General features: G+C 46.6%; 1 protein-coding gene across 1 annotated transcript; it reads right to left on the bottom strand.

Moving 5' to 3' along the window:
* Positions 1–18,663: 18,663 nt before the first annotated feature.
* CUNH15orf48 (chromosome unknown C15orf48 homolog) lies at positions 18,664–23,062 on the bottom strand. The gene is made up of 5 exons (XM_036269462.1): positions 23,008–23,062; positions 22,843–22,904; positions 22,617–22,702; positions 21,651–21,711; positions 18,664–20,024 (listed from the first exon to the last, which is right to left on the bottom strand). Exons 2-5 carry the CDS (start codon positions 22,876–22,878, stop codon positions 19,956–19,958), a joined length of 252 nt encoding a protein of 83 aa, XP_036125355.1. The 5' UTR covers positions 22,879–22,904; positions 23,008–23,062; the 3' UTR covers positions 18,664–19,955.
* Positions 23,063–24,536: the final 1,474 nt, after the last annotated feature.

The following is a 24,536-nucleotide window of genomic DNA, read 5'->3' as shown; positions in this document are numbered from 1 at the left end:
AAAAGGCAGCGATTTAAAATGAAAGCTATGAGATCTCGCTTTATGCTTATTTGTATGTTTATGTATGCCTGTGTATATATGTTCCAGATAGAGCATATTTCTACCGCTGAATGGTATTGCTAATTTGTGATATTAAATGGCTTAAACAAACAAGCATTTATATGAGAATTCTCAAAAATAGAACAGACAAGCCCTGGCCAGTTTGGCTCAGCCATTAGAGTGTCAGTCTGGGGACCAAAGAGTTGCCAGTCAAGGACACAAACCTCAGTTGCCGTTTTGTCCTCAGCCCTGGGTGGGGTTGTGTGGGAGGCAACCAATGATGTGTCTCTCTCACATCCATGTTTCTCTCTCCCCCTCCCACTCTGTCTGAAGATAAATGGAAAAATTTAATCCTCGGGTGAGGCTTTAAAAAAAAAAAATAGAAAAGACTAATCCAAATGCTTTTCAGAAACATAATTTGGGGAAATATTTTATATTAAAGCTGGTTCTGAATTTGGTTTGGTTAAATGGGCATGTTTTTTAAATCATCAGCACCAAATGATACTTTTATTATACCTGGGTTTATTAGTAAAATAAGTTCATGTTAACTCTTGCAAAATTTGTCAGCAAGAAAAATAACTTGGTATGGTAAAATTTTCATAAGTAATCTCAACTTAATTGTTAGAAGCAAGTAAATTAAATACATGTAAGTTGGATTAAAACATTTTTAGGTTAACTCTTTAGCAATAATTATATTGTATGTGTGTGTACTTAAATGGTTTTCTAAATCTCTTTGGTAACTTGAAACTTTAGAATTTTACTGAATTAAAGGATAAAAATCATTGACTATCTAGATATTTCCAAATAACCTGAAATACTGAAATATTAATTGCTAGATAAGCCTAAGTTTATCTACTTTTGACCTCTTATTACAGGGAAACTAAAAGATAAATTTATATCTGTTAACAAAAAACTTGTGCTTTGCTAGTAAAAGAACGTGTGTTTCTAAAGGTTTTGAAATAGATTCATAAATGTGCTAATCTAAAGAATGCTGATTATTTACATTTTAGTTGTCAGTAAAAATTAAGGTCTAAGAGTTATGAATTATAACTAATACAGAAGGAAATGATGTATGTTCTCAGTGAAGGAAGGCATAAGGTATGGAAATACATTTTTGAAGGAATTGAGAGAAAATGGTTTGTCCTAAAATAAGGTTGGTTATTTCTGAATGAGTAAGAAGAAACTAAAAGGGCCTAGGAAAGTCGTAGAAGGTTTGTGGAAAAAGAATTCTGAGAAAGTAGTTTTCTGTATGGTAAAGCTTAACATTAATTTAATAGAGTGAGTTCATTTAAGTACCTAAAGTAAACTTCTACAAAATTAGAGTTTGGTTCTCTTTCAGACTGTCAAAAGAATAAAATTTTCCTGTACTGCTCCAGATAAGATAGTTCGAGGTGTTTTCTACCTAGAAAGCAAGGTTTCTATATTTTATTAAGATAGTTTTATGTCTTATGTTGTCTTAATCAGGCACTTGATTACTCAAGAAAAGAATCTTCTCAATCCTAAGAACTAAGATTTTGATAATAGTAGGTAACCTGGATTTATGTCTGACATCTTTTACTTTCACTTCGAGTAAACAGATAATTTGATATTATTTTATAATGATATATAATCCATTTGGTCGAACATGTTTGACAAATTTCCCAGGGTTCAGAATGTAAAAGAGACTTATTTTAACCTGGAAATGGCTTTGGGTTATTGCAGTGGGCCCTGGAATGCCTCAAAGATTTGGTCTCTCTCGCTTTATAAATAAGAAAATTTAAACTGATTAGGTCTACTTGATATACTAAAATTTCATGGAAAGTCTTATCAAGTAGAGAAATAATTATGTTGTATTTGTATGCATATATTCTTATTACTAAAAATGAATTTTTAAGAGATTGTAATCTCTAAGCATCTGCAATATCCGGATACAATATTTTCATTTGTAATTCTAGTTGGTTTCTTAAAATATGTTGCAGAGAAAAACAAATTTGTCAGTTGTATTATAATCAGATCTATAACCTTATTATTTTAAGTTTTTGTCATTGACAGACAGTCATTATTTTACTCTGAAACTTTTGCAAATATGTCTCATCTTCAGAAAGGTAGAGAGGATTCTGACTTATTCCAACTACAGGGCTCTGAGTGTAAGCTTTCGGCCCATACCTTTGAAGTGGGTAAAGATGTATAGATCTCCAAGGAATAACTGTATTCACGCAATGCTCGCAAGTGATCAAAATGAACAAGATTGCATTATATGGCACTGAGTGGACTGAGTATGGTTATAATTTTTATAATTTTTTGTTTAAAATATTGCTGATTTTTTATTTATTTTTTAAATGTGTTTTCAATAATTTTAGAGAGGGAGGGAGGGAGAAGGGGGGAGAGAGAGAGAGAGAAACATCAATGTGAGAGAAAAACCTCAGTGGGCTGCCTCCCAATCGCACCCTGACCTGGGATTGAGCCTGAAACCTGGGCATGTGCTGTGACAGAATCCAACTGGGACCTTTCAGTGCACAAGACAACACTCAACCAGCTGAGCCACAGCAGCCAGGGCTTGCTGACTTTTTTAATCTTTTGTTTTTCAGATAAAAGGAAATTTATTTCTCTTAAACTACTATGACTTAGCAATTTGGTAAGTTATACCTTTGTAGACAGAATTGAAATGTTTTTTTATCTTCCTACTTGATCCCTTCAGAATTCAGAAACTTTTTTTTTTTTCAATTACAGTTTGCATTCAACACTATTTTGTATTAATTTCAGGTGTACAGCACAGTGGATGGACACTCATGTACTTTACAAAGTGTTCCCTTTGATAATCAACTGCCTACCTGGTACCACAGAGGGTTATTATGATGTTATTGACTGTATTCCCTATGCTTTACCGTACCTCACCCTCTTCATTTGTAACCACTGATGAGTACCTCTTAATCCCTCCACATTGTTTCACCCTGTTCCTCAACTCCCTCCCCTCTGACATCTATCAGTCTGTTCTCTGTATCTATAAGTCTGTTTCTATTTTGTTTGTTCATTTGTTTTATTTAAATTCCACATGTAAGCAGAATTCAGAAACTCTTAATAAGTAGTTTTACTTTCATGAAAATATTATCTGTGTAGGTTCAATAAGAATATATTCTCTTTATAACAGGATATAATTGGAAACGGGTTATTATCAAAACTTTAACTGGAATGTCATGTCTGGGAGGAAAGCATAGGCTCGGATATCACCACGCAGCTTTAAGGAATTAAGATCGACTTATGAGTGCCAATAAAAAACTCTTGGAAATATTGGCCAGGTGCCTTGCTTACATGGTTCCCAGCAGCCTTACCATGTGAGTAAAGAATGTCACTTTTGCCTGGCCTATGTGGCTCAGTGGTCGAGCGTTGACCCATGCACCAAGAGGTTACCGGTTTGATTCCCCATCAGGGAACAGTCCCAGGTTGTGGGCCAATCCCCAATGGGGGGCATGCAGGAGGCAGCCAATCAATGTTCTCTCTATGGATGTTTCTACCACTCTCTCCCTCTCCCTTCCTCTCTCTGTAAAAATCAATAAAGAAAAAAATTATAAAATGACCATAATAAAATAAATTATAAAAAGAATGTCACGTTTTGGCATGTGCAGGAACCTCAAGGTATTTGGGGACTTCAAGAAGAGAGAAACTCACCCAAAACCTATAGGATTTTCAGGCAACATCTAATGGCAAATTCTTACCTTGGCTTTTCTGGCCTTGAGAGGCCTTTTAAGTTCAACCTGAAGATTCCTTATGAAATGTTCCAGCAAAGCAGAGTTAAAAGTGGCGATATTAATTACCATCCTTGCTGGACTTACACAGATAATCAGGTCAAGTTTATTGAAACTAGACTTATTTTGCAAATAAATTAGTCTTAATTCAGCTATCTTTGGTAAAAATAGAGCTGATGGTAGAGAGAAAAATTATGTTTCAATAGACTCTATAACATATCTTTGTTCATATTAGAGTCTAGTGTTGTTGGCGTTTGAATTTTTTTTTTTCCTGCTTGTAAACTGGAGCGGATCCTGATTTCTTCTAGTTTCCTCCACTCTCTGCTATGAGTCTCCACACGCTGCCAAGTTTTCTCTCATCCTTTGACTAGGAATCATCAAGAACCAAAACTGCTTCCTCCCAAAGCCACGCAAGCTAAAGATGGACAACGTGGTATAAGCTTCAGCAATGTGCCGCAACAGCTCATGCTTAGACCATCTCAGTGTTAATCCCACAGAGAGTTCCCCTGAGCACCTGATGACATCATCAGAGACATTTCAGACTACAAAAACTGCTTCTGGCAGTACATCTAAATTTCTCAGCTGACAGCCTCCCAGACTCAGAAGTTGGGTTATTTACTCTGATCGTTAACCTTTATTTTTCTTTTGTTTTCACATACATCTCTCTCATTAAATACCTGATATTATGTAATTTAACCTGGACAGTCAGCCGTCTGACCCATTCTACTGCTCAAGCGCTAAGATTCCAACAGACCACTTTAGAGCCCGAGGCACGTGGGTCCTTAAACAGAACTGCCTTAGACTACCAGCTGGCGAAGCGGGAAACGTCTAGGCGGTAGCCTCTAGAACTTGCTACACCTACACTGATGTCTCTGGGGAGGTTGAGACTCAGATAAGCAGAATCATGCAGAAGGCTACTTAGCTACAGGTGGTGCGCAAGACCCTTGGACGATCTCTCTTCCTGGCTCCTTCTGGAATGGAAGGTCCAATTTGTGGGTTATTGCCAGGATGCATTATATTGATAATCCTTACTATATTATGCATTCTAACTGTTAGAGGCTGTATGTTTTTGTTTGTTTTTTTTTTATCCTCACCTGAGGACATTTTTCCACTTTTTGTACAGATAGAGTGGGAGGGAGAGAGAGGGAGAGAGAGAGAGAGAGAGAGAGAGAGAGAGAGAGAGAGAGAGAGAGAAACATCGACGCGAAAGGGACACATCGAGTGGCTGCCACCCGCACGACCAACCAGGGCCGGGGACAAACTGCAACCGAGGTACATGCCCTTAGCGGGAACCGAACCTGGGTCTCTAGACCGCAGGCCGATGCTCCAACCGCTGAGCCAAACTGGCCAGGGCTGTTTTTTTTTAACTTTTTATTTTTTTATTTTTAATTTACAATCTTTATTTTATTTTATTTTCTTCCATTTTTTGTTCAGGTAGAGTGGGAGGGAGAGAGAGGAACAGAGAGAGAGAGAGAAACATCGACGTGAAAGGAACACATCGAGTGGCTGCCACCTGCACGACCGACCAGGGCCGGGGACAAACTGCAACCGAGGTACGTGCCCTTAGCGGGAACTGAACCTGGGTCTCTCAGGACCGCAGGCCGACGCTCTAACCGCTGAACCAAACCGGCCAGGGCGAGGCTGTATGTTTTTGACTAAATATCTCATCTCTAGGTCTAAACTCAGGGATCCCAGGAGAAAGCAAACATTACGGTAGTGCAGAGTATTCACGGTAAACTGGGAACTAAAGATCTTTTCAGTTGAATGTAAAACAGTTTCATTCCTCTAATCCAGTGGTTCTCAACATTCCTAATGCTGTGACCCTTTAATACAGTTCCTCATGTTGTATGTGGGCGTATCTGCATGTGGGCGGACCTTCCTGAAGATGGATAGAGATGCAGTGTCTCAGTTCCTAAGACCATTGGAAATACGTGTTTTCCCATGGTCTTAGGTGACCTTTGTGAAAGGGTCGCTCAGCCTCCAAAGGGGTTGCGACCCACAGGTTGAGAACCACTGCAATCCCATACTCCACTCCTTTTCAGCAGTAAGCAGCCAAAGTGGTCTCTGCCCCTTGCCCCTTCCCTCTCCAGGCTGAGGAATGATCAAAAGAAAGGGAGGAATTGAAACCAAGGGTCCTGATGCCACTGATTAAATTCAGTTTTAAATCCTAGCTCTAGAAATCACCTCTCCCTCTCTCTCTCTCTCTCTCTCTCTCTCTCTCTCTCTCTCTCTCTCTCTCTCTCTTTCGATGTGTGTGTGTGTGTGTGTATGGAATTATCCTTTACCTTGGATAATCATCAACCCTGAGGCATCAGTAGCCTGGACGTGACTAATGGTCCCATGGGCTGAACCTCTGGCAGGCTAAAGATAACATCTTGACCTAAACTACGTATCAGTTCACGAGTCCCGAGGTGCAATAACCCTCTGACTACTTTCCCATGAGACCAGACACAGGGACCTGGAACAGACCTCAGAGCTGTCTTCAAGACCTCAAGAAATGATTACCCTCACCCCACCTCCAGCCAATAAGCTCTCAGCACAACCCAATCCCTCGCCCATGGTGTCTAGTGATTTTGTCCTTATAATCTGTAATCTATACACCTTGGGGGAGTTTGGGCTTTGAGCATCAGCTTCCCATTCTCCTGGGTGGTGCCATCCATAATAAAATAGCCAATATTTCTCCATGGTTCTCGGTGTCTGGTGTTTGGCTCTGCTAGCACTGGGTAGACACACTCTCTCTGTTCTGTAACAGACTCAAGGTGGGTGCTCCTCTAAGCTGGACCCCACTAAGATGCTGCCTCCTCCCCAGCCCCTCTCCCCACTGAATGAGTGAGTGAATGAATGAATGAATGAATGAATGAATGAGAGACAAGGTCCTAGCCTTTCTGAGCTTAGAAATCAGAGCACGTAAACCTCACACTCAAAAGAAGACCCAAAGGGATAATTCAGAGGTACAATAGGTAGAGGTAGCAAGAGGGAGCCGGTGTGTTGGGTTAGCTTGTGATCAGCTGTGATTATGAGCAAGGCGAAGGCTCAGGGGTGGGGAACCTTGTTTCTACCAAGGGCATTTGGATATTTATAACATCATTCATGGGCCATACAAAATTATCAACTTAAAAAACTGGCCGGCTATATTCAGTCAGGCTAATTTGGTGAGGCGTGTGATGTGAGCTGGTATTGATTTCTCGGGCCTTACACAGCCGGCCCTCAGGCTGGACATTCCCCACCCCTGTTGGTTGAAGGAAAGACATACACCAAGGCCCAAGGCATATTTGGGAAGTGGAGGAAAGGTGACCTTCACCATGATCATCGCAGGAGCACTAAGCCAGAGCTTCACTGCTGTGGGTCACCACCTCTGATGTCCTCAAGACCTAGCACAAAGACTGGCTCGTGTAGAATGTGCCAAATGAACTTTTTGGTGCTTTTCATTCTCACTGTTCAGAAGTGATCCCAGGTTAAGTTGCACCCCTGAAGCTCTCTTCTGTCCCAAGGTGTTCAGACCCACCTACCACCCCCCCCCCACCACCATCCCTTGCAGCCCAGGGAAGCTAAGGCTCAGAAAGGGGCTTTGCTCTCATTTTCTCCACTGGGGATGAGTGGGTCAATCCGCTTTCTGAGCAATGTGGAAGTTCCATCCCTCACCATGTCACACCTTCAGAAGGCGGAAGACATTGCACCACTAAAACTTCCTGGCCCTGGGCAGGTGGGGCAGGCACAGGGCAGTGCAGGTCTGCAGGGTGGGAGGGGGCGCCCAGGGCCAGGCTCTGCTTCTCCTGGGTCTCACTACAAGTGGGGATGCAGAGGCGTGTGGCCCCTCACAGTCACCCCGACTGACAGTGCCCAAGCCTGGGTGGAAGAAGGATGCCGCTGAGCGCGCTCACCAGTGTAAATGTTGTCCCCTGAACTTGGGGTGTGGAGTCGATGGGACCTGATGTGCCCTGGCTGCGAAGACAGGTGTTCTGCCCACTGCTGCCAGCCCAGGACTTATTCTCGGCCAGCCCAGAAGGTGAGAGGCCAGGGAAGCAGGGAGGAATCAGGAGGAAACTTGCCAACACTCTTGACACCCCCCACGCCGCCCCAGGGCCCAGCAGGAGGAGCCTGGCTACCTTGTGGGTGGGCAGAGCTATCTGGAGGAGTTGGGGGAGAGCAGCCAGGGCATGGAGGGCAGCCAGGGCAATACGCAGAGGAAATAAGTGACTGAGCTGAGGAGAAAGTGCTGCAGTGCAGGAGGCCGGCCTCGCGAAGACACGGGAAACCACAGGACGTTGCACTCGTGTGACCACAGAAGGGAAGTGAGCCCGGGGCAGCAGATGACCCTCTGAAGCTGGTGCCCCTCCCGATGACAGCGACGGGGTGACAAGCAGGGTGGGGGACCGGAGAGGAAGCCGCAGGCCTCACCGTCTCCAGGGAGCTCCAGCCTCCCTGACACTCTTCTGCCCCCTCCTGAAAAGCTCTTTTCTCTGGGGCATCTCGCCCTCCTCTCCACAACCTGCCGCACACTCACCCTGCGTCTTCTAGCTCACCCCGAAGGTTTCCAGAATCTTCTACTGCTGGTGACACACCCCTTTCTTTCTCGAGCTTGATGTCCCACAGGTACCCTGACTTATCCCCTAGCCCTCCAAACCTGCCCTCCTCACAGGCTCCCATCTCAGGGAGATGCAGCACTGAGCCCCTTTGTGCAGAAGCCCCCACAACTTAGGGGAGCCCCTGCTCACCCCCCACCTCCCTCCTGCCCCCACACCCCACCTCCCAGGCCTCTGACCACTGCTTCTCAAACTTAAATAATTCCTTTTTTATGTGACCCATGTTTTGAAAGACGCCTATGACACGACATTTATTAAATGATATTACCCACCCTTAAAGTTTATATAAAATTTCCAGTCAGAATTTCATCCATTAAACACATTCTGAGCGGTTGCCAGGGGCTGGGCACTGCGAGGCAGGAGGGACGCCAAGGCGACTAGGCTGGGCCCCACCCTCAAGCTCGCGCCTACTGCAGGACAGTCACACAGACCATGAATCATAACATGCCCCAAGGTAAGGGCCAAGTGGAATGTGCACACAGGACCTTGATGGCAAAATTCCCAAACCAGAAACTCGGCCCCCACCTTGTGCATCTGTCCCCTCACTCCCTGGACCCCAGGAGCACATCTCCTTAGACGCTCAAGTCTGTGCAGTCCCTTCCCCTTCACAGCCACGGCTGGAGTTCAGGTCACCAACCTCTGCGACCTGGACTCTATCTCCAGCCATTCTCTACACCAAAGCCAAAAAGGGGTTCCCAGAGCACAAAACGGACCTAGCGGTTCCCGAGCGTCCTGAGGATGACAACCAAACTTGTTAGCACGCTTCACAGCCCTTTCTGATGCAACTCACATCAACACAGGAATTATTTCTCGCTTGTACGAAGCTTAACACCAATTTAACTGAACACTCACTAGGCATCGCGCGGGCACCAGAGTCCTGCAGGGAACATAATGCACAGCGTCCCCTCTCCCGGACGGAGATATATATTAAATGATACCTATGCAAATGATTGTTTGTTGAGTGCGAAAGGAACACTTCCTCGTCAACTCCCTGCTTTGACCATGATCTAATCCTCCCAGCACCTGCCTTCTGGCCCTGCCTGGACTGCTTCCTCTCCCAGGCGCCCCCAGGTTCTCTCCGGGGTGACTCTTTGGGATCTGGCTCCCACAGGCCATGTCCCCCAGGCCCAGCACAGGACTCGGCACTGTAAACCCTCGGGGTCTGTTATGTGAATGACTGCCCCGTCCTCTTAATCCAGGCGTGAGTATTTGCATTTTTAACATATTAACTATAAAATTATTTATATCAATTTCACATACTCAGAAAAGGATGGAGCTGACAAATACGTTTTCAAACAAGGATGATTGTGAGGGCTGTCAGGTGACTGTGACCAGAGTGTGTGGAAGGGGCTGGTCTCCAGGTGGCTGGGGTACGGGGTGGCTGCCGAGGGGAGGTGCACCCGGCTGCCCCCATGTCTTTGCTGAGGCTGCCATCTTTCCTCCGGGCTCTCGACCCAGAAGCCCCGGCTGACCTCCCACTATCATCAACCACTCGCCCTCTGGAGCCCGGTATCTGCCCCTGGACTTGGCTCCTGAGGGCTACACATTGCTGGGGAAGAGAGGTGCTGGACCCTAGCTGCGTCCTAGGGATTCTCTCCGCTGGGTCTGGGGGAACTCCATTTCCCCACCTCCCACAGGCCCGGGCAGCCACCGGCCGAGGCCAGGTTTAGGAGCAGCAGAGGTCAGGTAGGGAGGCAGCCCTCTCACCCACCTCCTCTGAAAAGCCTGTCCCGTCTAGAAGAGGCTTGGTTCTGTCTGGGAGACCCACCCTCGGCAGCTCATCCACTGCCCTGAGCTTCCTCATTCCTCGGACTCACAGAGTTGGAGGATCCCCTGGTCCACCCCTTCCTGTTACAGCTGATGAAACTGGGATCCAGAGAGGGAATTAAGTGCCCATGTTCCAGTCGTGCTTGAAAGCAAACAGTGAAGGCAGGTCTCCTGACTCTCAGCCAGCCAGGGCCCTTCTGCTAAGCCCTCTGCCCACCTGTTTTTTCTAGGCTGCCCCAACGTTTCCAGCTGGTTTAAACCAGAAAGTTTCGCCTCCAACAAATGAAATTCACAGGAATCATCGCCGACCTCACCTCCGCCCTCCTCACACATACTCCCGGGCACCTGCCCTTCTGACCCAAGAGTGGAGACAAAGCTGGACCCAGCCTGACAGGCCTCTCCCAGGCAGGGACCAGGACAGCACAGTGACAGCCGTCAGGACACACCTGGGTGAGGAGGGTCTGCCAGGCCAGCCTTGAAGAAGGAAACACAGCACAGGTGAGCTCTGTTGACCTTCCTGGCTCACAAACACGTCCGGGCTCTCCTGGCTGACAGGACAAAGCCCCAACCTTTCAGCCCAGCCCTCAAGCCCCTCCCATTCTGGCCACAGCTTGGCTGCCCAGCCACATGTCCCACCACTCCGGACCCCATGTTGTTTCCCACCACATCGCTCCATCCTCAGACTGCACCGCACCCTCGGGCCTCTTCAGCTCTGGAGGTGCTCTGCTCTTTCCTGTGCCTCAAATGGCTTCCTGCCCCTCCGTAGGAGGCTCCTCCTCATTGTTAAGACCAATCCCGAAGGTCCTCTTCCATCCTCTGTGCGAACGTTTCCTTCCCTTCTTCCCCTTCTCGTCCTCAGTGTGCCTGACATGCTTCTGTGCCAACTTTATAGCACAATACAGAAAATACAAGGTCATGGATCTGCGTCCTCACTAGACCCCCAAGTCCTCTATGGCAGCAGTTGTGTCTTTATCTTCACATTCTTAGAGCCCAGCACATCATACACACTCAAAAATTAAAGAGAGCCCTAGCCCTGGCCGCTTTTGCTCAGTGGTTAGAGCATCGAACTGTGGTCCAGAGAGACCCAGGTTCGGTTCCCGCTAAGGGCACGTACCTTGGTTGCAGTTTGTCCCTGGCCCTGGTTGGGTCGTGTGGGAGGCAACCACTCCATGTGTCCCTTTCACATTGATGTTTCTCTCTCTCTTCCTCTCTCTCCCTCCCACTCTGTCTGAACAAAAAATGGAAAAATGTCCTCGGGTGGGGATTAAAAAAAAAAAATTAAAGAGAAACAAATTGGTAAATGAAATCCATAGATGAACTCTGGATTTGTTCTTAGAAGCAAGTCTTCACATTACACAAGGATCCCTTCCAATTCTTGTATTCAACAGATACTGAGTGCTGCTGCCAGGCACTGCGTACACCATCCGGGGGCTCGGAGCTGGAGCAGGCCCAAGGGGCTGTGTTCTGAGGCACAGACAAGGCGTGATGAATGCAAGTCGTGAAGGAGTGGCCAGCTGTTATAAGCAGACCATTGTCTTTAATCCTACCTGGACCCTACAAAGTAGCCACTTTGATTATTGTCCCACTTTACAGATAAGGAGACTGATGCTTTAAGAAGACTTGCAATGAAACAATCTGTTACAGGCTGAGCCCAGGCTGCCCCTGGCCCCACACATCCAAACCTGCTACACCCATACCTTGTTTTACTGAGTTTCACAATTTTTTACAAACTGAAGACCCTCCACCAGCAAAAAGATTAGGGTTTGCTTTATTGTGATTCTCGCTTTATTGTGGTGGTCTAGAACCAAACCCACAATACGAGGTATGCCTGTGTAAGCATTTTATTTTCTTAATGAGTGGCCCTCAACATTGTCTGCAAACACCTGGAGAGCTTAACGCTCCCTGATGCCCACCCTAGCCCCACCCAAAGATTCTGGTGCAATTGGCCTGGGTGCAGCCTGAGCACCAGGGGTCCTAGTGTGCAGCCAGGGCTGAGAACCCTGCTTGAAACCGGCAGTCCTGTGTCAAGTGCGTAAGTTGGGACCCACCTGCCGCTCTGGGGTTGGGGGCGTCCTGTTTGTAGAGACTCCGAGCTTTCCTGTCCGCTCAGGAGGGGCTCCAGACAGTGTGGGCGGGGCTGCATTTCCTCTAATTCTCTCCAGCTGTGACCTTCCTGTGGCCTTGCAGTTGCCAAAGACACCTTCCTGGGGAAATTCCACGGTGTTCCAAAAGGGGGCGTGGGTTCTCCGGGACGCCACCCAGCTTTCAGTATGAAGGAGCCAGGCCCTGTGGGTCACAGTGAAGCAGCTGATGTGAGGACCCTGGGTGGGCAGCTTGTGGGCTGCGGACCTGAGGAGAGCCGGAGGGGCTGGAAAAACCGCACCCCCGCAGATCCCAGTGGGCGGGCTCGGGGGCAGAGCCACGGAGCGGGAGGGGGCTCCTGGCTTCACCGTCTGGCTGCTGCCCTGACCCCACGCGCTCGCAGGCTCCGAGGGACAGAGAGTCTCGAGCCCCGGGAGCCACACTCTGTGGCTGCAGCCAGCAAGGCTGGGTTTCCCCTTAGGCCCAGCCAGTGACTCAGTGACTCGGGGACGGTGCTGAAAGCAGTCAGTGAGCGCAGCCCCTGGCCCGCTGGGGGGGGGGGGGGGGGCAGCCTCTCAGGAGCGCCCGGCCGTGGGAGGGAGGTCGGCCTGCAGTGGGCTTGTGCCCTCCGCCGATGCCCTGCGTTTCCTGCTCCTCGCAGAGGTGTATCATTTCACTGAACCCTCCCCGGCTTTTCAGATGCAGAGGGCACGGGCTTCCCCAGAGCACAGCCCCCCGGGAGCAGAGCGGGGTGTCCACAGTGCACGCACGTGCACGGCCATCTCCGAGATCTCTCCCGAGCCGGCTTCCTGCCCCTCGGGACCTCAGACCAGACAGCTCACAAACATCTCCCCACGCGCGTCGTCACTGAGGGCGGCCTTGCCTGTTCCTCTTGGGGACTAGGATGTGCCCCATGGTCTCATCACACCGAGACCATGTGAGGAGCGGCTTCCTTTACAGGTGGAACCAGGGGGCGAGACTCCAGAGCTGGCCCCGCGGAGGGTGGGGCTCGCGCCCAGCCTGTACTTATTTTCAAGGGCAGAGACCCTGTTTGCTTTACCTTCGCCGGAGCCCTTCCCCTTATGACCTACATGGCACGTGGCAGATGCTCCTTAAATGTTTGCTGAATGATTAAACCTAGTGACGGGTCCTTTTGCAAAGACTCATGCCATAATTGGCTGCTGGCATACTTAATCTCACGGTTTCTAGGTTTTCATTAATTCGACAAATACATATATGATGAGTGCCTACCACAGACCAGGCAGAGCCCAGCTGCCAGCGATCCAAGGAGAAGAGCTGCCGAGGAGCTGCAGCTGGTGGGAGAGGAAATCACTGCAACAAGGCTCAGAGGAGGGTGAGGCCGCAGAGGGGGGAGGGGACGTTTGCCCACCCACCCACCTACCCACCCACCTGTCCCTTAGGGACCCCGTTCCGGAGTTTGCTCAGCAAGGAGCCCAGCGCACCCGGGCTGCTTGAGTAATTTAAGGTCCTACAGAGCAAGAAGAAAACCCACATCTCCTGAGTGCCCCGTCCTGAATGCCAAGCTCAACAAACTTTTAGGTATAGGTTTTCTAGTCAATAGGAAAGAGAAGTTTTGTTTTTTTATGCAAAGCAGCTTAAACTGAAACTGACCTCACCCTGGGTCTGACTGGTTTTCAGGGAGGGAGGGAATGAGGCAGCTCTCCAGGAACTGCAGGGAGGACACACCTAGATTGCCCAACCCTGCAGGGCCCTGCAGCCCAGGCCCCACACAGGCCTCTTCCTTCCCTGACCTGGGCCCGAGGGAATGCCCTCCTCCGTGCCAGCTCCTCTGTGGTCAAAGGTCCACAGAGAACAACCCTCCACAGAACCTTCCCTCAGGTCAGTGCAGGGCAAGGTCAAGGGCACACCTGTAGGAGGGACCCTCAGATCAGCCCAAGCGGCAGGCACACAAAGCTGCCTGGCCCCTCTGACTGTGCCTCTCAGCTGCCCTCACCCCTCTTCAGGGCTGTCAGCTCATAAAAACCCTCTGGCCCCTGGACATGTGCCACCTCGCCTCGGCTTCTTCCGCTCTTCTCTCCTAACTGGGTTCTTTCCATCTCTACTCCCTTAGTAACTTGGGGTGCCAGTGGCCCCATGACTGCCTCTCAGTCCTGACTCTTCTCAGGTGTGTGCCTCTGACTGTACCCTGCCTGTCACCTCAAGCTCCTGAGAGTGACCGACCCAAGCGGGGCCCTGTGGGGTCTTTGAGAAGCGGGCTGAGCACACTGCAGGTCCTCCTAGGCCTAAGGTCATCCCTTCTCATCCTCTCTCCTTCCTATTGGGCAAATGCTTTCTCCTTTTGGGTGTACAGATGGCTACCTGCTGCATCACCACAGATTCTTCCCAGCTCCACAGCTTAGAACATCAGCCCTAAGCTTTCCCAAGCTGTTCACTTTCCCAAGCTGTTCTCCAAGGAAAAGCCCTTTCTCTCCCAGCACAAGGCACACACACACGCACCTGGCTTTCAGGCTGTGGTCTCGGCTGGGGAGCTGAAGCCTCGACACTGAAACTTCTTTGTTCTAGACGCCCTCAAACTTTAGCCATGTAGAATACCTGAAGAGGTTATGTTTTATAAAACAATAACAACGACAACAAAAAATCCTGCCCCCCCTCCCCCGATTTAGATTCAGTAGGCCTGGGGTGTGGTCCAGAGTTTGCATCACTCCCAGGTGCTGCTGCTGCTGCCAGTCGGCCCACCTGTGCTGGGAGCAGGCCCCTCGGCCCTCATCCGCGGCCAGGGCTGCTCCCAGCTTAAAGCTGGAGAGAAGAGCACTGAGGAAAACAATGCAGGAATGAATTCTCTCTGTGAAAATATTTCTAAATATTAACCTCACAGGTTTACCCCTGAGATGACCCCCCCACCTCCTTTGCAAAACAAGGTCTGAGAAGTTAGGAGACTTGCCGGGTCCCCCAGCACTCCACTGGAGTCAGGTGCTGACCTGGCCTCTTGCTCCCGACCCACTGTGTCAACTGGGAAGCTGAATGAATGTCACAGGTGATTGTTACTGGCAGAACCACCGCCATCCCTCCTGGCCTGGGTGGAGACAGTGTCTTCTCTGCAGAGACATGAAGAAGGTCGCAGTGCATGTGATCTCCCCCCTACCTGATACAGCCACTGCTCCTCAGGTGAGGGAGCCGGTCGGTGTGACTGAACAGGCAGCCCGGCAGCCTGGCCAGGAGAGGCATTTCCCGGGGCCTGGAGAGGATTCATTGCAGGGATAATCCTGTTGCTATGGTAACTCTGGACTCTGCCTTCCTCTGTGGGTGACAACAGTTTTACCACTTAGATCCTAGGTAAACCCAGTGTCTGGACTCTGCACTTTGTTCTCTTCACAACAAACCTACTTGTGTCGCCACGGACAGACTGAACTGCCAGCCCTGGCCCAGTTCTTGGTGTGTTTCTTACCATCTTCAGCAACTTCCAATTTCCTATTTTTCAAAAATAATCAAATGTAAAATATAGCATAGGGAGTTACTTCACATGGTGGAGAAAAATCATGCCAGCCTGTTACTTCTTTTTTATTTTATTTTTTATTCTTTATTGACTTTAGAGACAGAGGAAGGGAGAGGGAGAGAGAAATAGAAACATCATCAATGAAAGAGAACATTAATTGGCCACCTCCTGCATGCCCCGCACTGGGGATTTGGCCCACAACCTGGGCATGTGTCCTGGGCATGTGTACCGGGAATCGAACCGGCAACCTCCCATGGGTCGACGCTCAACCACTGAGCCACACCAGCTGGGCAAGTTACTTCTTGAGGTAAAATGGCAAGTAAACACAGAGCAGATTCTTTCTCTTTTCTTTTTGCAGTATGATTCACATACCATAAGACTCACTCCCCACCTTAAGTACATAATTCAGTGGTTTTTATTCAAAAAGTAAATGGTGCCAATGAAAGGACCTTCTAGAACGACAGAAAACTCAGTAGCTTCTTTTGCATGATGGTTTAATAGGAACATATAGTAATTATCAAAACTCTTCTAACTAAAAAATTAAGATCTGTTCATTTTATCATAGCATGTAAACTATACCTTGATTAAAAATCATTTAAAAGTAGATGGTGCCACTTCAATAAAATCTGAAACAACTTAAACTTCCTTCATGATAATGCTCCTCTCTGTCCAGGTGATCTTATCTACGCCCTTGGCTTCACCGCCCCTTCAGCTGTCTGCAGCCCACACCTCTGCAGTTCTCCAGAAGTGATTTACAACATAGCTCACTGAGCTCTCCAACGCAACCGTTCCAAAGTCTAACTCATTTTCTTCCTTATGCACCTGTCCCTTGAACATTCCATTTTTTCTCCCTCCTGTATTCTTTTTTATTATCCTCACCCGAGGAAATTTTTCCATTTTTGTTTAGATAGAATGGGCGGGAGAGAGAGGGAGAGAGAGAAACATCGACATGAAAGGGACACATCGAGTGGCCGCCTCCTGAACAACCCCAACCAGGGCCGGGGACAAACTGCAACCGAGGTACGTGACCTTAGCGGGAACCGAACCCGGGTCTCTCTGGACCATGGGCCAACGCTCTAACTGCTGAGCCAAACTGGCCAGGGCTCCCTTCTGTATTCTTTATCTTGGCACCGCCACCTGCCTAGCTAACCAGGTGAGAAGTCTTGGAGTCATTTTGGACTTCCCCCAGCTACACCCAGTAAGTCTTGAGGTCTTCTCATCGATTGCTCTCAAATGCATCCTCCTTTCTTCTTCTTCCTCTGCCAGCATCTTGGTTAGTTATGGCACTTACCACCCGAACCCGGGACCATTGGCAGCAGGTGGTCTCTGGCCTCCAAAGTCCCTCCCAGTGTGCACCCCACCACTAGGTGCTGTAGCTAACACTCCATTCAGTTAACTGTTTTCTCTCTTCCAACTTTTTTTTTTTAATGTTTTTTCTTTATTGATTTTAGAGAGAGAGGAAGGGAGAGATAGAAACATCAGCGAGAGAGAACATCGACTGGCTCCCTCCTTCATGCCCCTCACTGGGGATCGGGCCCACAACCTGGGCGTGTGCCCTGACTGGGAATCGAACTGGTGACCTCCTGGTGCACGGGTGGATGCTCAGCCACTGAGCCACAGCAGTGGGGCTCTCCTTCTCCAACTTAAAACTTGTTTCCTTCCTGCCTGCAGGGTAATAGCCTGCAAGGCCTACACGTCCCACCTATCCTGCTTTACCCTCCAAATTAAATCCCACCATTAAACGACTTCAAGTTTGCAGAATATATGCTATTTTAGCCCTCTCTGCTCCACTTCAGCTGCCTTGCTGACTTCTAATGATTGGTTTTTCAAGAACCTGGACTGATTAGTCCTAAGTGTCCCTTCTTTTGGAGGACTTCGCTCTGTGCCGTGTGCTCACCGCTGGCCTCGCTCTGTGGTCACCGTGTGGCTTTGACTTGTGTGTAGGTGTCTCCCTTTCCTACGCCAGGTCCAAGGCCAGCACAATGCCTGCCACACAGTGAACGCCCAGTAACTGTACAACTTCCTAAATATTTAAATTACATGAAAAGGTTATATTTCAAATGTTTCAAGTTCAAAGTCCACATCCAAGAGAATCTTGTCCACATGAAACCCTGAAGAGATAGCAGCCCAACACAAGCCTCTTTGGAGTCATTTTTGTGGCCATATATTTGTCAAATAGTCAGCACAACAACCTAACCACCAAATGCAACAACCGAACCTCTGATTGAATTATGGACTTAAAGAGTACAGTTACAAAGGTCATTACAGTTAGAGAAAATGGAAGTGGGCTACATGTTAGGTGATATTATTGAAATAATGCTCAGCTTCTCAGGGGTGATAATGGCACTGTAGTCAGCTAGCGTGTCCTTTCTCTTAGGCAGGAAAAGCTTTATTTCCAAAGCTTTGGAACTTATTTTCAAGGAATTCCTTTTAAAAGAGCATAACATACAGAGAGAGCAAATATGGCAAAATGTTCATTGATAAACCATGTATTCTTTGTACTAATTTTTGAACTCTGCATCTTTGAAAATTTTCAAAATAAAACATTCAGGGGGAAATGCTAAGAACACAACCCAGAATAAATCATAAATCTTTTGAAATTTGAAAGGCACAATTGTCCCTCACAAATTGGCTCTCCTAGTTGACCATCACACCTGTTCGTTTCTGTTTGCCTACATGGGATCATATCACACTCGAGAAGCTTAAGCAAATAAAAGTGTGCTTCCTAATTGGTATATGTCATTCCTTGAGATCAACTATTGGAGATTTCATCTGGTAAGATGTGCAGTGATAAGGAAGCAAGGAAGGTTCTGGGAAGTGGTCTTGCTTCAATCCTTTCAGAATTGCCAAGTCTCTAGCAAGAGCCAGGTAATTTTACTGCTGTGAAGGGGATAAGAATTTAGCCCTTTTCTGACATTTCTATTATATTCAGAGGGAAATTAAGACAAAAAGCATTTATCATTTCTATTTAAAGAGTTAATGAACCTATTTTATTATAATCTAATATACCCAAGCGAACGGGAAGTACATGGCTCCATGAAAACATGGCTGCTCACAGCCAGAAAGCAAAAACAGTACAAAGGTCGTGGATAAACAGAAGGATATTAGTCACGAGGGGGAATTCAGTACTGATATATGACACAACATGGGTGAAAACATGCTAAGTTAAAGAAGCCAGACACAAAGGCCACATAATGTATAATTTCATTTATATAAAATGCCCGGAATAGGTAAATGCATGGACGTTTATTCGTGTTTGCCCGGAGCTGGGGGCAGAGGGGTCAGGAATGTGGAATGATTGCTAATGGGCACAGGGTTCTTTTGGGGGTGGTAAAACTGTTCTGGATTTAGATGGTAGAGATGGTGGTAAAACTTAGAGAATACACTACAAGCCACTGAATTGTGCACTTTAAATAGATGAATACTATGGTATGTGAATTATATCTCAATTGTATGCAAAAAATCATTAACAAAAACAAAAAGTTAACAACAAAAAAAGTGAACAAAGGGGAACCCAGGGGCATGCTGGGTTTGACTGTGCCTTTGGTCTCCACATCACCCTTGTCAGATAAAGAGGGGCCCCACACTCTGTAGGGTGCTGTCCAACCTCCCTTCCACAGCACTGACAGGAGCACGTAGGGCCAGGGTCAGCGCCCACACATTCCTGTTTGCAGCCAGGATTCCACACAATCCTCACGTACGTCTCATGCCCCAGCTCTTCTTCACTGACCGTCATTGTACTCACCATCTCTTTATTCCTCTCCCTCCAAAACTTGGGTTTTGTTCATTGCTTTATCTCACCTGTACCCAAACAGAGCCAAGCTAATGGTAAATTTCTGGTGGATGAATAAACTTGGAAGAAAAGTTCACACAGAAATTTGCACTGAATATTAATGAAAAGATGAATCTCTTTGCTTTAAAATGTTTTTCTCCCATAAGACTTTCTCCTCCATTTAAATATATATCTAATCTTTAAGAAATCTTGCACAAATGGTACTTTATTATAGATCATCTAATTTACAAATCTTTATACACTTTAGAACAGTCAGGAATTGTAAACATAAAAATTTCAATATGCAACATTCAAATTTACAGCAAGAAACTCATTTTTAGACTCTGGTTATTGCTGCAATAACTTTATAATTCCTTATTCGGAGTCCAGTCATGTAGGCAAGCCCTAGTAAAGTAGCAGAAGCATTTCTGCACACTGGTGTCCATAATCCAGTTTGTGCAGAAGTGTTTCCACTAGACTCATAGAGCACTTTGGAAGAAAGAGGCCAGGACTGGTTATCTGGTTGCCTTTCGGACCTTCTGCAACTCTTCGATGGGCTTCCACTGTTGGTTGATTGTTACAAGCTTAAATAAAAAAAGCAAAATAAAATCTTTCGTTAGGATCTGTTCTTCATCCTTTCATCCCCTTTAGGGATTTGTCCACACTCCTCTTTAGAAAAAGCATCACCATAGCATTTGTAATCAAATAGCCACCTCCTCTTCCCATCTTTAAAACATGGACAAAACAGTAGTATGGGCTGGTTTCTATCCCTCTGTCCCTCCAAAAAGGCTTTGCATTCCCGAGTGTTACAGGATCAAAGAGAAAGGTCTTATATATCTACCCCACTTTCACTTAACAGGACCTAGATTTTAAAATTTCCCATTGTTTTATGTGAACTGTAAGTTTAGAAAAGTGAGTCTGCTCTCTGTGCGTGGACATATACTGTTCCTAGCACAGGGTACACGTTTCCTCATTATAATTACTCAGTGAAAGTACTCACATTTAGAAATTATTTACCTTCACAGGTTTTCTATTACCCCAGGACCTAGGAGATGTAGGTAGTTTTAAAAGATCCTAAATGTCCTCACCAGGTCAAACTCTGTTATTTGAAAGTTTTGTTTTAAAAAAAAAAAAAAAAAAAAGAAGCTTTTCTGCCCTGGCTGGTTTTGCTCAGCAGTTAAAGCATCAGCCTGTGGACCAAAGAATTGCAGGTTTGATTCTGGTCAAGGGCTCATACCTCAGCTGGGGTTCATCCCTGGCCCTGGTCAGGTTATGTGATGTGGAGGAAACCAGTTGATGGCTCTATCACATCGATGTTTCTGTCTGTCTGGCTCTCTCCCTCCCTCCCACTCTATCTAATGATAAATAGAAAAATATCCTCGGGTGAGAAATAAAAAAAAAATAATAATAAAAGATCTTAAATGTCCTCACCAAGTCAAACAGTGTTATTTGAAAGTTTTGTTAAAAAAATAGCTTTCCTGTGAGCATCGGCCCTCAGATCAGTGAGTCCTGGGTTCGATTCCACTTGTGGTTCATCCCCAGCCCTGGTTGGGTCATGTGGGAGGCAACCAGTCAACGTTTCTCTCTCTTCCTCCCTCTCCCTTCCTCCACCTCTATCTGATGATAAATAGAAAAAAAAATATTCTCGGGTGAGGATTAAAAAAAAGCTTTCCTGACAAACCTAAATCTAACAGACTAAATGTTTCTTACTTCCAAAATATTTAAAATGTAAAAAGTCTTTGCAATAGTCTCAAAAAGATAAGTGAATATTAGCTACTTTTGCTTAAAGTGAATGCAACTTCTGTTTTCAGGAACTCCTGTAATGGGTCATAAAAGACCTTATATTAACTTTAGATAAATAATGGAAAAATGAGATAATGTTATTACAATAATAATAAAAGTTAATATTTGAATGCTTACTATGGGCCAGGCATGGTGCTAAAGGACTCTATGTATCTTATCTTCTTTAATCCTCTTAACCCTGTTATCGTGCCCATTTTATAGATTCTGGGAACCTCAGAGAAGCCAAGTTGTCTAAAATCACCTGTGAAAAATGGAGCCCGGCTTTAACTAGATCTCTACAAGTCTACAGTACTCTCTCTAACACTACACCAAATGGCACCCTGAAAGTGAAAGATGTTACATCTATTTTGCTGACCACGATGCTAAGGCTTGGGCTACATGTAAATCATTTTTTAATTCAGCAATACCTTTCCAGGTACGCTAGGATCCACATTTTCCCAAGGTTCTGGATTTCTTTTTCGATCAATGCTAAAAATAAAAGAAAACCAATTAAATGTTAAGTAGGTGAATTTAAACCAAATCTGAGTTGGGTCTACAAGCATGCTAGGGGCAGATCCAGACCTCATGCTATGACTTTCATCTGTTAGTTAACTGCAGTTGTGGAAGATTCCTTAAAGGAGCTTCATTCACGATTTGGCTTAAACCTTAGGGATTAATCCCTCTGCAGGGTAGGAGGTCTGCATTCCATTTATTGGGCTAATTGGAGAATGTTCTCATCAAGTGAATAGCAACAGGGGTGGAAGTCCAGGCTAAGAGGAAGTCAAAATGTTCTTGCCTTAAGACCAACAGAGGAGCTGGGCTTGAGCTCTGTGGGTGGTGAAGGGCAGGGCCCTGGGCCCCTCTGCCACAGTTGCCCTTTCCAGCCCTGCGCTGGGCCAAGCTCAGTTTCAAGTCTCTCTTTCTCATATTCCAGGACACATGGTATTTTACCTTATTATACTCACAGCTGAGATTAGAGTTATTGCAAACAACTAAATCTACAAACTCTACCACATTAGGAAAGATCTTTCTAGTAAACTGAAATATTTAAATTTCATTAAAAATGATGATCTGTTTAATGATGTATCTCTCAAAGGACCATATAAGAATTTTACATGTCAAAACTTATGTTAAAAAAAAAAAAAAATCGAATGTTGCTGCCGGAGAAGAGGGGTCCAATGGATGAAAGAATATTCAGAATGAGGGAACAAACTGACTTCATGAATACCATCATTTAAGTCTTCTGATTTCAGATACATTCTAGCCCTGACTCCACCTTCAGAATCTGACCTTCTTTTCCTTGGGAGGGACCTAGGAATCGATAGCACACATTTCACAAGCTGAAAGTCATCCTAACATTGCTGAAAACCTTTCTATAAATCATGTCTACTTACATCACATCGGCTTTTTTAAGGGAATATACAGCAAAAGACGACGCTCCACCCGCTGCCACTGTCATGAACATCACCAAAGGAATAAGCTACAGAGAACAGGGGACGAGTAAGTATTCCGATGTTTCAATGTGAACTATTTGAAATATAACGGAATAGCTGCCCACCACCTGGTTCATCTCTAAATCAAGAATTTTAGACAAGATTTTCAATTGCTGTAAATACTCACTTCCTTCTTTTTCATCAGGAGTTTGAAAAAGTTCATGACGACCTCAGTGTAGAATGCCAAATCTAGAGGGAAAAAGGCCAAGATATTCATCAAAACTTCCCCCACGAGGACCCCACCTGGTGGGCACCCAAACGGCCGACGCGGGAGGCGGCCTGGGCGGCTCACCTGGGGCGGGCGGGGCGCCGCGCGGAGGATGCCAACGGCCGCGACCAGACGAGGCCGGGCCTCCGCTCCTTATGTACTGACCACCGCCGCTCCGGAAGGGCGGGGCCGGGCGTTCTGGTCACGGGTCGCGAGGGGCACGTAAGAACCTGACTCGTTTTCCCCACTCGACGCCCGGCGCCAGGGCGCCCCCTGCAGGCGTCGTGCCCGCAGACGCCGCGCCGTCGAATGCGGGCGCCGGCGCCCCCTGGCGTTCGTCACGGTTTTTACCCGCCGTCCGGCGCGAGCCCAGGCTGGGCGTTGGCGCTCCGGGTGGCTCCGGCCACCCCAGGCACCGGTGGAACCGAGAACACCGGAGCGCTAGGGGGTCCGGAAAAAGAGCCAGCGTCCCTCGAGGGGAAGTTCCCACGTCCAGGAAGCTACATTAGAATTAATCCAATCATACTAAAAGCTCCAAAATGTGACAGAGCGCACATAGGGAGATAATTAAGATTAAGTTGTAAGGTTCCTTTCAGAATAATTTCCATGTCCGGTTTAGTTTTTGTTTGTTTGTTTTCCCAGTAAAAACGTCAAGGGTGAAGGAGAACAACCAGAAAGAATCAGCTGAAAGGTTTCTAGAATAAAGTCCATCTCTGAGACGACCCGGTCTGCGGCCTCATCTCCAGGTCCCTTGTTAACTCACCCGCCTGGCAGCCCGCGCTGCACAGAGCGTGCGGGCAGCTGCGATGCCAGGCCAACAATGTTAACACTTCCATTGAAACAGGAGCTGTGGGCCAGACCCTGTGCCAGAGTTTTCTCGACATTTTTGCAAAGTATATTATTTAGGCTCAGAGATGCTCAAGTTACATAGCCAGTGAGTGGCAGAGTTGTCCTCAGAACCCAGGTCTGTCTGGCTCTCGACCCGCTGTTCCTTCCGCACCCCGCTTTTAACTACTGCAATGAAGCCCAGCGCACAAGCTCAGCTACTTAAAAACGATTATTTTAAAGTTCAAGCTAATAGTTAAGGTTAAAACGGAAACATCTTAATATTCCCGGAAAGGGCCAGACACAGCTCTCTTTCAACCTCATTTTACTTCTAGACATGGGCTTTGCATTCAAATAGACCTGAATTCAGAGCCCACCCCTGCCTTACTTTATTAGCTGACTGACTTCAAGGAAACCACCTAACCTTTATGAGTCTCAGTTTGTATATCTGTACACTGGGGATAAACGTAGCTCAGGAGGAAGTTGGGGAAAAAATGTTGGAATATATGCAAAGCATGTGGCATTCTGCCTTGACTATAGTAGACATTCAATTAAATAGTAACTATTATTTGCAAAGAGTTGTTTTATATAAGACAGATTATAAATGTAGCTTCTCACCCACTTATTCTGACAAGGGTTCTTACTGTGTAACCCCAGAGCTGTAACTGAAGACATTTGCCAGTTGGTTAGATTCACATCAGATAGTTAAGAAAATTCAGCATTAATTCTCCCTAGGGTGTACTAAATAGAATTAGAGAAGCCTTTTGGTGCTCCTTCTGCAGGATTTG

Source organism: Molossus molossus, unplaced genomic scaffold (genome assembly GCF_014108415.1).
Source record: "Molossus molossus isolate mMolMol1 unplaced genomic scaffold, mMolMol1.p scaffold_m16_p_1, whole genome shotgun sequence".
Lineage (NCBI taxonomy): Eukaryota > Metazoa > Chordata > Mammalia > Chiroptera > Molossidae > Molossus > Molossus molossus.
Note: the sequence above shows the minus strand (reverse complement) of the source record. Positions and strands in the feature narration are given on the sequence as shown.